Source organism: Anolis carolinensis, unplaced genomic scaffold (assembly GCF_035594765.1).
Source record: "Anolis carolinensis isolate JA03-04 unplaced genomic scaffold, rAnoCar3.1.pri scaffold_8, whole genome shotgun sequence".
NCBI lineage: Eukaryota > Metazoa > Chordata > Lepidosauria > Squamata > Dactyloidae > Anolis > Anolis carolinensis.
In genome coordinates this window covers 7,993,068-8,009,161 of record NW_026943819.1, presented here as the reverse complement: position 1 = coordinate 8,009,161, position 16,094 = coordinate 7,993,068, and the positions used below count along the sequence as shown (strand labels likewise).

The 16,094-nt window shown below is 41.4% G+C and overlaps 1 protein-coding gene across 3 annotated transcripts in view; it reads right to left on the bottom strand.

Annotated features, from left to right (window-relative positions):
* Nucleotides 1-397: 397 nt before the first annotated feature.
* Nucleotides 398-16,094, bottom strand: part of sorbs3 (sorbin and SH3 domain containing 3) — a 93,860-nt gene continuing 78,163 nt past the window's right edge. For all 3 annotated transcript variants that reach the window (XM_062960850.1, XM_062960848.1, XM_062960849.1), the window contains 4 exons: nt 11,028-11,525; nt 4,099-4,193; nt 3,423-3,529; nt 398-1,167 (listed from right to left, as the gene is read on the bottom strand). In XM_062960850.1, coding sequence (XP_062816920.1) covers nt 1,106-1,167; nt 3,423-3,529; nt 4,099-4,193; nt 11,028-11,525 — 762 coding nt within the window. In that variant the 3' untranslated portion in view covers nt 398-1,105. The remainder of the gene's footprint in view (nt 1,168-3,422; nt 3,530-4,098; nt 4,194-11,027; nt 11,526-16,094) is intronic.

Here is a 16,094-nt window from a genome sequence, read left to right as displayed (position 1 = left end):
TAGAGCGGCCAGGAGTTCCTGGACAACTTGTCTCCCTATTTGGGGTTGGATTTCTCCCAATCCTTCATCCATTTCATATTTCTGAGGTTGAAGATGGCTTTCTTTTTGTGAGAAGACCGAGGCAAAGAAGGCATTAATTGACACTGTCGAAAACCCCATTAATACATGGGCACTTATTTGTTGGTGGCAGAGAGGCGAAGTCTATCTGCAGCTAAAGAGAAGCCTATTGTTTTGAGCAAACTGCTAATTCCATCCAAGTCTTGAGATCAGTCAGTAAACATCAATAAAACCCTAAAGAGAGACAGCTCCCAGAATAAGGCATTGCTCTGTGTTCTCACCCAGAAAAGTAGTACAAATAAAAGGACCATGTGCACACATGCCCTTGCAGGGCTCAACATTCAAGAGAAATAATTTTGTGTTATTTAGTTCCAATGGTACATGGGTCGCTTAGATGCAGAAGGTGTTTAAATCAAGGTTCAGGTGGCAAAAATCTTATGCAAAGTATGAAATCATTCACCATGAGTTTCATGGCATATTAGTTACGTTCAATGACTTTTGTCCCAGGAGTCTATGGGATTTGAGGTACATGTATGTTAGTAGCCCAGCAAGGTCAGCAAACAGTCACGCAAGACGTTTTCATCCATCAAAATAAGATCAGGTCTTTCTAGAAGGCGGGAGACATCCTATAAGAAGTCCAGTCTATCTTCATCTCTCCTTGAAAGAGATGATACTCCAGATTTGTTCGTCAAGCAGAAATGTAGTTGAAGCGGCAGCATAAAACTCCTGTATTATCTGTCCAGGATGAGATCCTACTTGTCATGGAAAGTCGTGTAAATAATGAGGGAGAAATGGTAAATATTGGAGGGGGGAAAGAAATAAGCTTGTAACTGCTTCAATAAAAATGAGGCTAAGATACACCACCGGAAGAGAAGGAACGGAGGGCTTCAGGTGAGAATTGCTGCACAGAATGTAAGGATCAAGGCTGGTCCTGACACCGTCTCTTCTTTCTGTTCCTTGACTATAGACCCCAAGGCCGCTCTTCAGGGAAAACAGAAATATACTGATTCGCTCTCCGTTTGGTGTGCAAGGAGTTAGCCGTGAGATGTCACACAGGGGCAACGTAATTGCCAGGGAAAGTGCCAAATTTTTGTGTTCTTCTAGAGACACCTGCAGAAGAAACCAACGATAAAAGAAGATGCTCATGGCTATCCATTCAACAGCAGAATACTTTTCCTCCTTTCAAGGAAATCAGAATTCATCTTACTAATTCAGCTTCATGATCCTAACATAAAAGTCCAAAAAAGCAAATTTTTCAAGTTCTGTTTCTCATCCTGCTCTAGAAACACTAGTGAAATTGCAGGATTCAGAACATAGGGTTGCTGTGAGTTTTCTGGGCTGTATGTCCATGTTCCTGAAGCATTTTCTCCTGACGTTTTGCCTACATCTATGGCAGGCATCCTCAGAAATTGAGAAGTCTGTTGGAAACTAGGCAAGTGTGAATGTTGCAGTTGGCCACCTTGATTAGCATTGAATGGCCTTGCAGTTTCAAAGCCTGGCTGCTTCTTTCTGGGGGTAATCCTTGCTTTCTTTTTCCTTTCGTTTCTGCCCCATAACAATAAGCAGGTACTGACAGAGGGCTGCTTTCCCATTACAGCTTTTTTGGAAGGCACTAACTGGCCCTGATTGTTTCCTGCCTGGAATTCCCATTTTCTAAGTGTTGTTCTTTATTTACTGTCCTAATGTTAAGAGTTTTTTTAAAAAAAAAATACCGGTAGCCCGATTTTGTTCCTTTTCATGCTTTCCTCCTTTCTGTAGAAATGGTCCACATGCTTGTGGATTTCAATGGCTTCTCTATGTAGTCTGACATGGTGGATTGAGTATAAATATCTGATGTGATCTAGGAACTGAAGGGCACAAACTGAACATGAGTCAACAGTGTGATGCAACAGCTAAATAACCTAATACGATTCTGAGCTGTATTATTAGGATAGTCTATAGATTGAGGGAAGTCCCAGCCCCAGTCTCTTCTGCTTTGGTCAGACTACACCTGGAATCCTATGTCCAGGTGTAGAATTCTCGTGTTTTCTAAGTGTTGTTCTTTATTGATTGTCCTAAATTTAGAGTTTTTTTTAAAAAAATAATACTGGTAGCCAGATTTTGTTCCTTTTCATGGTTTCCTCCTTTCTGTAGAAATTGTCCACATGCTTGTGGATTTCTATGGCTCCTCTGTGTAGCCTGACATGGTGGAATTCCAGGCATGAAACCATCAGGGCCAGCTAACACCTCCCAACAAAGAATTCCCCCCAGGCAGGAAGCAGCCAGGCTTTGAAGCTGCAAGGCTATTTGATGCTATTCAATTGCCAATTGTAACATCCACACTTGCCTCCAACAGACAAGAGTTCTTTCTCCCACCCTGGACATTATTCCACAGATATATATAAACCCCACTTGCCTAGTTTCCAATAGACCTCACAACCTCTGAGGATGCCTGCCATAGATGTGGGTGAAACGTCCAGGATAGAACACTTCTGGAATATGGCCATACAGCCTGGAAAACTCACAGCAATGTTCCTTTTATTTGCATTTTTCCACCACTGTAGAGTGCCTGCATCCCTAAACCTAGCAAATATGGAGACCTGTCTGTATTTTATTCCTGCTGCCGAAATCTCCTGTTGGTTTGGTAACTTGTGTTATAATAGAACTTTCTTAAGCCAACGGAAGAAACCTAAAGATTGATGGAAAAACCCTGTGCAAACTCTTAGTCCAGCTTCTAGTCTTAGGATGGCAATGTGGGTCCCCAGCTCCCCCCATTCTCCAGTGGGGCAGACATATAATAATAATAATAATAATAATAATAATAATAATAATAATAATAATAATAATAATAATAATAATAATATATTTATATACCGCCCTATCTCCCAGATGGGACTCAGGGCGGTTTCCAATCATACAAAGCACACATAACAACATAATAACACATTATTAAGCAAGGTAAAAGGTAAAGGTAAAGGTAAAGGTTTCCCCTGACGTTAAGTCTAGTCGTGTCCGACTCTGGGGGTTGGTGCTCATCTCCATTTCTAAGCCGAAGAGCCGGCATTGTCCATAGACACCTCCAAGGTCATGTGGCCAGCATGACTGCATGGAGCGCTATTACCTTCCCGCCAGAGCGGTACCTATTGATCTACTCACATTTGCATGTTTTCGAACTGCTAGGTTGGCAGAAGCTGGAGCTAACAGCGGGCACTCACTCCGCTCCCCGGGTTTGAACCTGGGACCTTTCGGTCTGCAAGTTCAGCAGCTCAGTGCTTTAACACACTCTGCCACTGGAGGCTCCAAGCAAGGTAAAACAATACAATTATATAGCAATAAATAACACTTACACAACCTGATCAAGGGGACGGGAACCATTACCTACATACCTACAAACCATCCGTCATCACACTGCTGCATCACATCCACTCGGTCTCCTTCGTGTAGTTCTAGCTCATCTTCATTCTGGGGTCGATACTGATAGAGAGCCAGGTACCTGCAACACCAGAGCCACACGGGGAGTCTATTTAACAAGCGTTTCAAACTACAAGCATTGTCATTTCCATTGCTAAAAGCATTCTCCAAATAGCAAACACTTGTAAAGTATCCAGATCAAAGCATTTTTTTTTCAAAGAAAGAGAGTAAGCTTTTGTTCCATGCTCCCATTCCAAAGGCCGCGAGGATGAGAAAATGCGGCTTTGCAAATGGGAGAGGAATGTGCCGAGGCAAACACTCTGCCGGCAACCCTCACAAGTTGTTTGGGGGAAGGGAGGAAGGCTTGGAAAAAGATGAATTGTCTCGCCTTTCGGAGTGCAAAAGGGGCCGGCAAGGAACAGGTAGGGCAGCCAGCCGTTTCCGCTTCCTCGGGCGCTTTGGGATCCCTTTCTGAAAAAGCCCTTGTTCTGAGCAACAATCCAGGCCCTGTCTTGGTACGGCGCCCCAGGCAGCCGTCTGCGGTTAGACCGGCCTATGGGTCACTACACAGGGAGGGAGGGATGGCCTGGCCAGACAACAACTGGAGTCAAGTGTTTCCCTTAACAAGACGACAAGAACGGTCTCACTTACGGGGTCCAATGTATGCTGGGAGCGGGGGCTTCGGAGGTCTGCATGGGGCTGCGTGGCTGCGGAGATCGAGACGCCGCCTTCTCCAGGGCTGGATTCTGTGTTCGGAGAAGAGGGAAGTCATGAGGAGAGTGCACAAAAAGAGTTCGGTTTCTCAATACCAGGAGGAGTAAACACATAGCTCAAAAACAAAACAAAATTTTATTTATTTATTTATTTATTTATTTATTTATTTACAGTATTTATATTCTGCCCTTCTCACCCCAAAGGGGACTCACATTATATACATATAGGGGAAACATTCAATGCCCAAATACACATAGAACCGAGACAGAGACAGACACAGAGGCAATTTAACCTTCTCCTGAGGAGATGTTCGATTCTGGCCACGGGGGGAGCAGCTGCTTCATCATCTACTGTGATGGCACTTCCTCATTCCAGTGTCGTAAATTAGTTAAATTTGCCTCCCCACTTTATAAGTGGTACCTTATTTCCTACTTGATAGATCGTCCTGAATCAATCTGTCAACTTTTTCCTTGTGAAACTCGGTGGTTGCTGTCACAGGACGTGCAACTCTTAGTTTGTCACACAGGTCAGACATTCGCACCTCAACATCTTTAAACTTAGTCGCCCAACGATGCACAGGACTCACAGCAACACAATCCCCATAAACAGCTTGCATTCTCTGATGAATCTCCTTTGGGGTGACACCTTCTGCTGTCAAGAATTCAGTGACTGCACATTGCTTAAGTCGCATTGACCGACCGTATGTGCAAGTTTTATTTATTTACAGTATTTATATTCTGCCCTTCTCACCCTGAAGGGGACTCAGGGCGGATCACATTGTACACATATAAGGCAAACATTCAATGCCATATAACATAGAACAAACACAAGACAAACACGGGGCTCCGGGCTGGCCTCGAACTCATGACCTCTTGGTCAGAGTGATTCATTGCAGCTGGCTGCAGCTGGTTGCTCAACAGCCTGCGCCGCAGCCCGGCCCAAAACATGAAGATCAAATTAGAGGCATTAGATTCCACCTAAGATCCACAACCCTGAGTTTGCAAGACCTTGAAAACAAGGTGACTTGAAGGTCTCTCATTCTAAGGGACCTCACATGTCAACGTCATCTCGATTAATAACAAAATCGTGACGCTGAGTTCTAATTTATATCCTGGGAAAACAAAATTGTCCTCTCAGTAAGTCTCACTCCAGAAGCGACTCAAGTTGCTCCTGACACGGAAAAAAAAGTAAGTCCTAAGAGTGTGAAGAAGAAATGGTTTAAAGCAGTGGTTTCCAAGGTATTTTGGCCTATAACTCCTAGAAATCCCAGCCCGTTTACCAGTTTACCCAATCAATAACTGGGTCACATAGTTTACAGAAAATAATAATATTAATTATTATTATTATTATTTTACAGTAGAGTCTCACTTATCCAAGCTAAACGGGCCGGCAGAAGCTTGATTAAGCGAATATCTTGGATAATAAGGAAGGATTAAGGAAAAGCCTATTAAACATCAAATTAGGTTATGACTTTACAAATTAAGCACCAAAACATCATGTTATACAACAAATTTGATAGAAAAAGTAGTTCAGCACGCAGTAATGTTATGTTGTAATTACTGTATTTATAAATTTAGCACCAAAATATCATGATATATTGAAAACATTGACTACAAAAATGGCTTGGATAATCCAGAAGCTTGGATAAGCGAGGCTTGGATAAGTGAGACTCTACTGTATTTGGAAACAATAGACATTGACAAAATTACGATCTGCCAACTGCAAAAGGCCACCCTGCTGGGATCTGCGCGCATCATCTGAAAATACATCACACAGTCCTAGACACTTGGGAAGTGTTCGACTTGTGATTTTGTGATATGAAATCCAGCATATCTATCTTGTTTGCTATGTCATAATAAAATAATAATAATAATAATAATAATAATAATAATAATAATAATAAGAAGAAGAAGAAGAAGAAGAAGTTTATTTGTATCCCGTTTCCATCTCCCCCGAAGGGGACTCGGGGCGGCTCACAGAAATATCAGATACAAAAACAATAACAATATACAATACATCAACAAACAATAACATGCACCAGTAGTAGCATTTACACATTAACTAGAAAATTTAATTATTAAAAACCTAGAATTAAAAACAGTGAGGCCGTAATAGTAGATCAGCAAAGTGCACGGTATAAGTTGCGAATTAAAACTTAGATAAAGTGCTACAAGTTCGTTTGAGGTCAATCTGGGAAGAAAGGAGCCCTGAGAAAACCTACAAACAAGGATAGATATCTACATAAAAACTCCAACCATCACCCAAGTCAAAAAAGAAGCACAATTAAAGCCCTGGCAGACCGTGCAAAAAGAATCTGCAAACCCCACCTTTTCCAACACAGTTTACCAGCTGTTAGGATTTTTGGGAGTTGAAGGCCAAAATATTGAGGGCCGGGCTGTGGCACAGCTGGTAAATACGGTAGCCAGCAGCAATGAATCACTGCTGACCGAAAAGTCATGAGTTCGAAGCCTGCTTCAGATTGAGCATCCGACCGTTTAATAGCCTAGCTTACTGTCCACCTAAGCAGTTCGATAACAGTTGCAGCTGTGAGTAGAGAAAATTAGGAACTGCTTAATGTGGGGAGGTTAATTTAATTTACGACACCATAAAACTGCCGGCAAGCAAAGAGCAAGGAGGAAATACTACGATCAAAAAGGACTCGGCGTCATAGTGGATGAAGCGACAGCTCCCCTTGTGGTCGAATCCGAGTATAACCTCCTGAAGCCGGAAGTTGGAACATTTTGAATTAGCTCTACTGTCTGTCTGTATGTGTGTTGTATGTCTAATAATGGCACTGAATGTTTTCCATGTATATGTGTATTATGATCTGCCCTTAGTCCCCTTCAAAGTGAGAAGGGCGGAATATAAATACTGCAAATAAATAAATAAAGCTTTTAACAAATAAACGATAAAGATGACACAGACTGACCTATGGATAAGGCACGAGGTTTTCGGATGAACAGATCTGAGCGCGTATATATATATATATATATATATATATATATATATATATATATTTATATACTGTAATTTTATATTGTATTGAATTGTTTTTAACTGATTTTATGTATTGTTGATTGTTTTTGGATAGGCATCTAATTGTGCCCTGAGTCCCTTCGGGTTAGAAGGGCTGGATATAAATATTGGAAATAATAATAATAATAATAATAATAATAATAAGTTTATTTTTATACCCCGCCTCTATCTCCCCAAAGGGGACTCAGGGTGGCTTACATGGGGCCAAGCCCGAATAAAAACAATAGCAATATAAATAAATAAATAAATAATAAAAACAATCGGGAAACCCACAGGTTGAGAAGCAATGGTTTAAAGAATTCAGTAGGCAATACTTTACTTAAATGTCGTGTTTAAATGGAGGGTGGTCAACTTTTGGCTGTGGTTCCCAGTTTCCTTCATGTGGCTGTGCCTAATGGGAACTGGAGTCAAATGTCTGAAAAACAGCAGGTACTCCGTCCTTCATTTAATATAAACTTCACCTGCTCCTTTTATGTCCACTTTCAACCTCAGGCTAGAACCAGGATCTGTGATCATGCTATTTTCCCAAGTTCCTAGGACTATCATAAGGATATGCATGAAGAAAGACACACTAAATTAATGTAAAATATTATTATCTGTCCAGTTTGCATCATTCATTTTAATGCAGAAACTGAATCTTTTCCCCCTCTGGAGTTTCCAAGAGCAGATGTGTCTTTCAAGAAGGACTGAGTTTCCTAATCTGCCACTTCATGGGAGGTCTTCCCAGATCTTGCATCCATCACCTGCGCCCTTGGGTGCCCAGTTCCACAGCAGAACCCTATGGCGTAGGTGTGCATCTTGGAGTCATAGCTACATTATGCCCTGGTTATGTTTATTAAGTCCATGGCTAAGAGCCCATTAAGTAATTGGCCTTGGGTCTCCTTCACACTCCCTGCCAAGCTACACGTGGGAGACATTCATGGAGATGTACATTGGTAAAGGGTGTGAAGACCTGTCCAAACGTATCTCCTCCTATCAACCATCTCGGAGTTTAAAATCGTCTGGGGAGGCTCTGCTCTCGGTCCTGCCTGCTTTGCAGGGGACGAGAGACAGGGCCTTCTCGGTGGTGGCCCCAAAACTATGGAACTCCCTCCCCAGGGAGATCAGATCAGATCAGACCCCTCCCCTTGATCTTCTGCAAGAAAGTAAAGACATGGCACTTAGACCAAGTTTTTGAAAATCTGGTGCAGCAATAGCCATAAAAAAAACTCAGAATTTGACCAATGGAATGGCCCAGATATTGCTCTTGGATCACGTGATGCTGATGGTTTTCATTGTGTTTTGTTGTAAATTAATGTGTATTTTAAATGACTTTTCTGTAACTCTTTGTAATTGTTTTAAATGGCATTGAATTATTGCCATGTTGTAAGCCGCCTTGAAACCTCTCCGGGGTGAGAAGGGTGGAGTAAAAGTACAGTAGAGTCTTACTCATCCAAGCTAAACGGGCCTGCAGAATGTTGGATAAGCAAATATGTTGGATAATAAGGAGGGATTAAGGAAAAGCCTATTAAACATCAAATTAGGTTATGATTTTACAAATTAAGCACCAAAACATCATCTTATGGAACAAATTTGACAGAAAAGGTAGTTCAATACGCAGTAATGCTACGTTGTAATTACTATATTTATGAACATAGCAGCAAAATATCACAATGCATTGAAAACTGACTATAAAAATGCGTTGGATAATCCAGAACGTTGGATAAGTGAGACTCTACTGTATTTTCAATACATTGCAATGTTTTGGTGCTAAATTCATAAATACAGTAATTACTACATAATGTTATGTATTGAACTGCTTTTTCTGTCAATTTGTTGTAAAACATGTTTTGGTGCTAAATTTGTAAAATAACGTCATTTGACATTTAATAGGCTTCTCCTTAATCCCTCCTTATTATCCAACATTGTCACTTATCCAACATTCTGCCGGCCTGTTTATGTTGGATAAGCAAGACTCTACTGTATAATAATAAAAAAATTCGTGTCAGGAACGACTTGAGAAACTGCAAGTCTCTTCTGGTGTGAGAGAATTGGCCGTCTGCAAGGACGTTGCCCAGGGGACATTGTCCGGATGTTTTTACTATCCTTGTGGGAGGCTTCTCTCATGTCCCCGCATGGAGCTGGAGCTGATAGAGGGAGCTCATCCACGCTTTCTCCGGGTGGGATTCAAACCTGGCAGCTTTCAGGTCGGCAACCCAACCTTCAAGTCTCAAGGCTTTAACCCACTATGCCACTGGGGGCTCCAATATAGTAAATAAATAAATAAGAGGGTTGTTTTATGTCTTTCGGGCGGTATGGCCATATTCCAGAAGTATTCTCACCTGACGTTTCGCCCACATCTATGGCAGGCATCCTCAGAAGTTGTGAGGTATGGAGAAACTAAGCAAGGAAGGTTTTTATATATCTGTGGAAAGTCCAGGGTGAAAGAAGAACTCTTTCAGTTGGAGGCCAGCGTGAATGTTGCAGTTAATCACCTTAGTTACCATTGAATAGTTTCATCTCCTGGCTTCTTCCTGCCTAGGGGCATCCTTTGTTCAGAGTCATTTGCTGCCCCTGTCTGGAACTCCTCTGTTTTCAGAGTGTTGCTTCTTATTTACTGTTCTGATTTTTGAGTTTTTTAATACTGGTAGCCAGAGGTTGTGAGGTATGGGGAAACTAAGCAAGGAAGGTTTGTATATATCTGTGGAAAGTCCAAGGTGAGAGAAGAACTCTTTGTCAGTTGGAGGCCAGTGTGAATGTTGTTGTTAATCACCTTAATTAGCATTGAAAAGCTTCATCTCCTGGCTTTTCCTGCCTGGGGGCATCCTTTGTTCAGAGTCATTAGCTGCCCCAACTGACAAAGAGTTCTTCTCTCACCCTAGACTTTCCACAGATATATATACCGTGTTTCCCCGAAAATAAGACAGTGTCTTATATTAATTTTTGCTCCTAGATGTGCTAGGACTTATTTTCAGGGGATGTCTTATTTTTCCATGAAGAAGAATTCACATTTATTGTTCAACAAAAAATGAACATTTATTATATACTGTACAGTAGTTGTCATCACAAACCAGCAGAATCCTATCTGCTGTGAATCCTATCAAGAATTTCTTGTTACTACAATTATTTCCATATACAACAATCAATGGTATGTACAGTAGAGTCTCACTTATCTAAGACTCGCTTATCCAACGTTCTGGATTATCCAATGCATTTTTGTAGTCAATGTTTTCAATATATCGTGATATTTTGGTGCTAAATTTGTAAATACAGTAATTACTACGTAGCATTACTGTGTATTGAACTACTTTTTCTGTCAAATTTGTTGTATAACATGATGTTTTGGTGCTTAATTTGTAAAATCATAACCTAATTTGATGTTTAATAGGCTTTTCTTTAATCCCTCTTTATTACCCAATATATCCAACGTTCTGCCGGCCCGTTTAGCTTGGATAAGTGAGACTCTACTGTACATTTACCAATCCTGCATGCTCTGGTGTTCGGAGGTCATGCTTCCAAACAAAAACTTTGCTAGGTAGGTCTTACTTTCGGGAGAGGCCTTATATTTAGCAATTCAGCAAAACCTCTACTAGGTCTTATTTTCAGGGGATGTCTTATTTTTGGGGAAACAGGATATAAACCCTCCTTGCTTAGTTTCTCCATGCCTCATAACCTCTGAGGATGCCTGCCATAGATGTGGGCGAAACGTCAGGAGAGAATGCTGCTTCTGGAACATGGCCATACAGCACGGAAAACATACAACAACCCTGTGATCCCGGCCATGAAAGCCTTCAACAACACATAAAATAAATAAGATATGCCTGAAGAAAAGAGAGTGGTGAGGAACTCACCTGCTGTGGGAAGACCGGTCGTGCCTGGGGAGTCGAAAGAGGGAGGGCAGCCCTTGGGGGCTCTTGCGTCGGGAAGGAAGAGTGGGTGCTGGAAGGGCTTTGGTTCTGGAGGCTGCCTGAAGCCGCTCTCGGGGAGCTCTGTGGTCTGTGAGGAACGGCTTCAGCACGCGGTGACTTGGGGGACATGGAGAAAGTGAATCCCAAGTGACTGGTGGCAGATGAGGATGACATGTCTGGAGACGGGGAGCCCTGCCGCAGGCCCAAAGGCGAGGTGTCCGACTGCCACCTGCTGCCTGCGTTGGGTGAATGCGCCTGGGACGGGGAGGTCGAACGCACCCGCAGGCTTGGAGAAGGGAAGTCAGACTCAGAGTTCTTGACTCTTGGCTCTTTCAACACCTGCACGTAGTTGGCTGGGAAAATGCCCTGGCGGCTAGTGCCGGAGATGCGTCCTTCATACCAGTTTCCATCCACTCTGCGGATAAGGCAGATGTGTTCGCCCTGGAGGCAAAAGGGAGATGGAAAGGTGAGGAGATCATATGAATAAAGAACCCTAGAAAGCTGGGATACGGGCCCAGCAATAATAATAATAATAATAATAATAATAATAATAATAATAATAATAATAATAATAATAATCAGCTATCAAACATCTAAGAAATCTCACAAAATTTTGCATCTGATGTACATGGATGACCTGAAGCTGTATGGGAAAACAGAAATTGAAATCCAGTCTCTGACTAACGCTGTCCGAATTTTTAGCACTGATATCAGCATGGAGTTTGGCTTGGACAAATGTTCAACAGTGGCACTGAAGAAGGGAAAAATCATTGAAAGTGAGGGCATAAATATGGCCAAACAATAAAGTGTCACCAGCCAGAGGCTTATAAATATCTGGGCATATTACAGCTGGACAACATCAAGCATGAACATGTGAAGACTGTGGTCAGCAAAGAATACACACAAAGGGTCAGAAAAATTCTCAAAAGCAAGCTCAATGGAGGCAACACCATCAAGGCCAAAAACACCTTGGCCATACCTGTCATAAGATATACTGCTGGCATTATAAACTGGACACAGGCAGAACTGGACAATTTGGACAGAAAAACAAGAAAACTCACGACCATTCATCATTCACTTCACCCTCGCAGTGATGTTGACCGGCTATATCTGCCTCGAAGATCAGGGGGCAGAGGACTCTTACAAGTAAAACAAGCAGTCAAAGAAGAAGAACATGCCCTGGCAGAATATGGAAAGCAAAGTGAAGAACCTGCTTTGATTGAAGTCAAAAATTAGAAACTCCTCAAAGCACAGCAGACAAAGAATCAGTACAAGAAGACTGCACTACCAACTAAAGCTGACAGCTGGCACAACAAAACATTGCATGGAAAGTTCCTTGACAAAATTGAATGAAAAGCTAATAAGGAGAAGACCTGGCTCTGGCTCACGAATGGGACCCTGAAGAAGGAGACAGAAGGACTGATCCTTGCAGCCCAGGAGCAAGCCATCAGAACAAATGCCATTCAGGCCAAGATCGAAAAATCAGCTGATTAACCAAAATGCAGACTGTGCAAGGAAACTGACGAAACCATTGATCATATCCTCAGCTGCTGTAAGAAAATCACACAGACAGACTACAAACAGAGGCACAACTATGTGGCCCAAATGATTCATTGGAACTTATGCCTCAAGTACCACCTGCCATCAGCAAAGAACTGGTGGGATCACAAACCTGCAAAAGTCTTGGAAAATGAGCACACAAAGATACTGTGGGACTTCCGAATCCAGACTGACAAAGTTCTGGAACACAACACACCAGACATCACAGTTGTGGAAAAGAAAAAGGTTTGGATCATTGATGTCGCCATCCCAGATGACAGTCGCATTGACGAAAAACAACAGGAAAAACTCAGCCACTCTCAGGACCTCAAGATTGAACTGCAAAGACTCTGGCAGAAACCAGTGAAGTGGTCCCGGTGGTGATGGGCACACTGGGTGCCATGCCAAAAGATCTCAGCCGGCATTTGGAAATAATAGACATTGACATAATTACGATCTGCCAACTGCAAAAGGCCACCCGACTGGGATCTGCACGCATCATCCGAAAATACATCACACAGTCCTAGACACTTGAGAAGTGTTCGACTTGTGATTTTGTGATACGAAATCTGGCATATCTATCTTGTTTGCTGTGTCATAATAAAATAATAATAATAATAATAATACTTTATTTATACCCCGCCACCATCTCCCTGTGGGGACTCAGGGCGGCTCACAATGTTACAAAAGTAACAGCGCAAATACATTAACAATATACACAGTTATAAAACACAAGAAGATGATAAAACAGAAGTTAAAACAAAGGTTTATACAACAGTAATAATATCAAACAACCACCAATGCAATTCAGTCAACTTCAAAGCTAGGGGAGGGACTATAGCAGCAATATAAGATAAAATCATTAGATTAAAATACCCCGATGAAAGGAACCTAATAACATTCAGAATAGAATTATAATGAGGCTGTTTATCCAATAGCAAGCCATTCCCTGCCCAATCCCCCACTTGACTTGTGCCACCTGGATGCACCTGCCAATGTTTCCATCCCAGCCAAGTTGTCCGACCTCACTTGTTTGTCTCGTTCCACCCCCTTGCCAAGTTTAACAACCGCACCCCAAGCTAATCCTTTCCGTGATCAATACAAAAGAGACTTCTTTCTCTCTCTTGCTTCATAAAAGCGGCCAGTTCAGCCGGTCCACAATGACGCAACCGGTCGGTTACAAAAAACACGAAACTTTCGCAACCGTTTCACTGGATGCCAGTCTTTTTCCAGGCACAGTTATTATGACCGATAATGCCCCCAACAGCTCAAGAATGGACTACAGTAGAGTCCTGCTTATCCAACTTAAATGGGCTGGCAGAACGTTGGATAAGTGAATATGTTGGAAAATAAGGAGAGATTAAGGAAAAGCCTATTAAACATCAAATTAAAAGGTAAAGGTAAAGGTTTTCCCCTGACGTTAAGTCCAGTTGTGACTGACTCTGGGGGTTGGTGCTCATCTCCATTTCTAAGCCAAAGAGCCGGCGTTGTCCGTAGACACCTCCAAGGTCATGTGGCCGGCATGACTGCATGGAGCGCCAGAGCGGTACTTATTTATCTGCTCACATTTGCATGTTTTCAAACTGCTAGGTTTATTTTATTGATGCTGATGTTTTATTCTTGGGATATTTGTTGATTGTTTTATTGCTGGCAATAAAGTGTCGGGCAAGGCCCCATGTAAGCCGCTCCAAGTCCCTCTGGGGAGATGGGGCGGGGTATAAAAATAAAGTTATTATTATTATTATTATTATTATTATTATTATTATTATTATTATTATTATTATAGGTTGGCAGGAGCTGGGGCTAACAGCGGGCGCTCATTCCGCTCCCGGGATTTGAACCTGGGACCTTTCGGTCTGCAAGTTTAGCAGCTCAGCGCTTTAACACACTGCACCACCACCAGGGGCCCAACATCAAATTAGGTTATAATTTTACAAATCAACATGACCTTGGAGGTGTCTATGGACAACGCCGGCTCTTCGGCTTAGAAATTGAGATGAGCACCAACCCTCAGAGTCGGTCACCACTGGACATAACGTCAGGGGAAAACTTTACCTTTACCTTTACAAATTAAGCACCAAAACATCATGTTATACAACAAATTTGACAGAAAAAGTAGTTCAATGTGCAGTAATGCTATGTAGTAATTACTGTATTTACGAATTTAGCACCATAATATCACAATGTATTGAAAACATTGACTACAAAAATACAGTGGATAATCCAGAACGTTGGATAAGCGAGTGTTGGATAAGTGAGACTCTACTGTATTTTAAAATTATATTCCATAGAAGATCCAGCATGGTGTCATGGTTTCAGCATTGCACCACAACTAGAGAGACCAAGATTCAAATCCCCGCTCGGCCGTAGAAACTCGCTCAGTGACAGTGGACAAGCCACACTCTCCCAAACAAAGGCAAATCTGCTCCGAACAAAACTTGCCAAGAAAATCCAACAACAGGCCTGCTTTAGGGTTGTTGTATGTTTTCCGGGCTGTGTGGCCATGTTCTAGAAGTATTCTCTCCTGACGCTTCGCCCACATCTATGGCAGCCATCCTCAGAGGTTGTGAGGATATCTGCCATAGATGTGGGTGAAACATCAGGAGAGAATGCTTTTGGGCCATGGCTGTACAGCCCGAAAAACACACAACAACCCTGTGATTCCGGCCATGAAAGCCTTCGACAACACAGGCCTGCTTTAGCTTTGCCATAAGTAAGTCAAAATATTTGTATACAGTAGAGTCTCACTTATCCAACATAAATAAACGGGCTGGCTGAACGTTGGATGAACGAAAATGTTGGATAATAAGGAGGGATTAAGGAAAAGCCTATTAAACATCAAGTTAGGTTATGATTTTACAAATTAAACACCAAAACATCATGTTTTACAACAAATCGACAGAAAAAGCAGTTCAATACACAGTAACTATAATTTACAATAATATATAATAATTATAACATATTGTATATACATATAATATTCATATTATATTGTAATACAATATAATACTAATAATACAATAAAATATTAATTATAAATTATATTTTACATGTAATATTACTAATAATATTACAATATATTGATACAGTACAATATAGTAATTTATTACCAGTATTGTACTGTGCTAATATAATATTGTATGTAAATTTAATTTGTAAGCCGCTCTGAGTCTCCTTCGGGGTGAGAAGGGCGGCATATAAATGTAGCAAATAAATAATAATAAATAAATAAATGTATGTATTAATTACTGTATTTATGAATTTAGCACCAAAACATCGCAATGTATTGAAAAAATTGGCCACAAAAACATTTACTAAAAGGCAAACTGCGTTGGATAATATAGAATGTTGGATAAGCGAAGGTTGGATAAGCGAGAATCTACTGTATTTTTTTTTTAGGCAATTCTTTGGTCACAGGTTTTAACTAGGTGGGTACTGCTTCTTTTTTTACTGACATGTCTTAATTGCTTT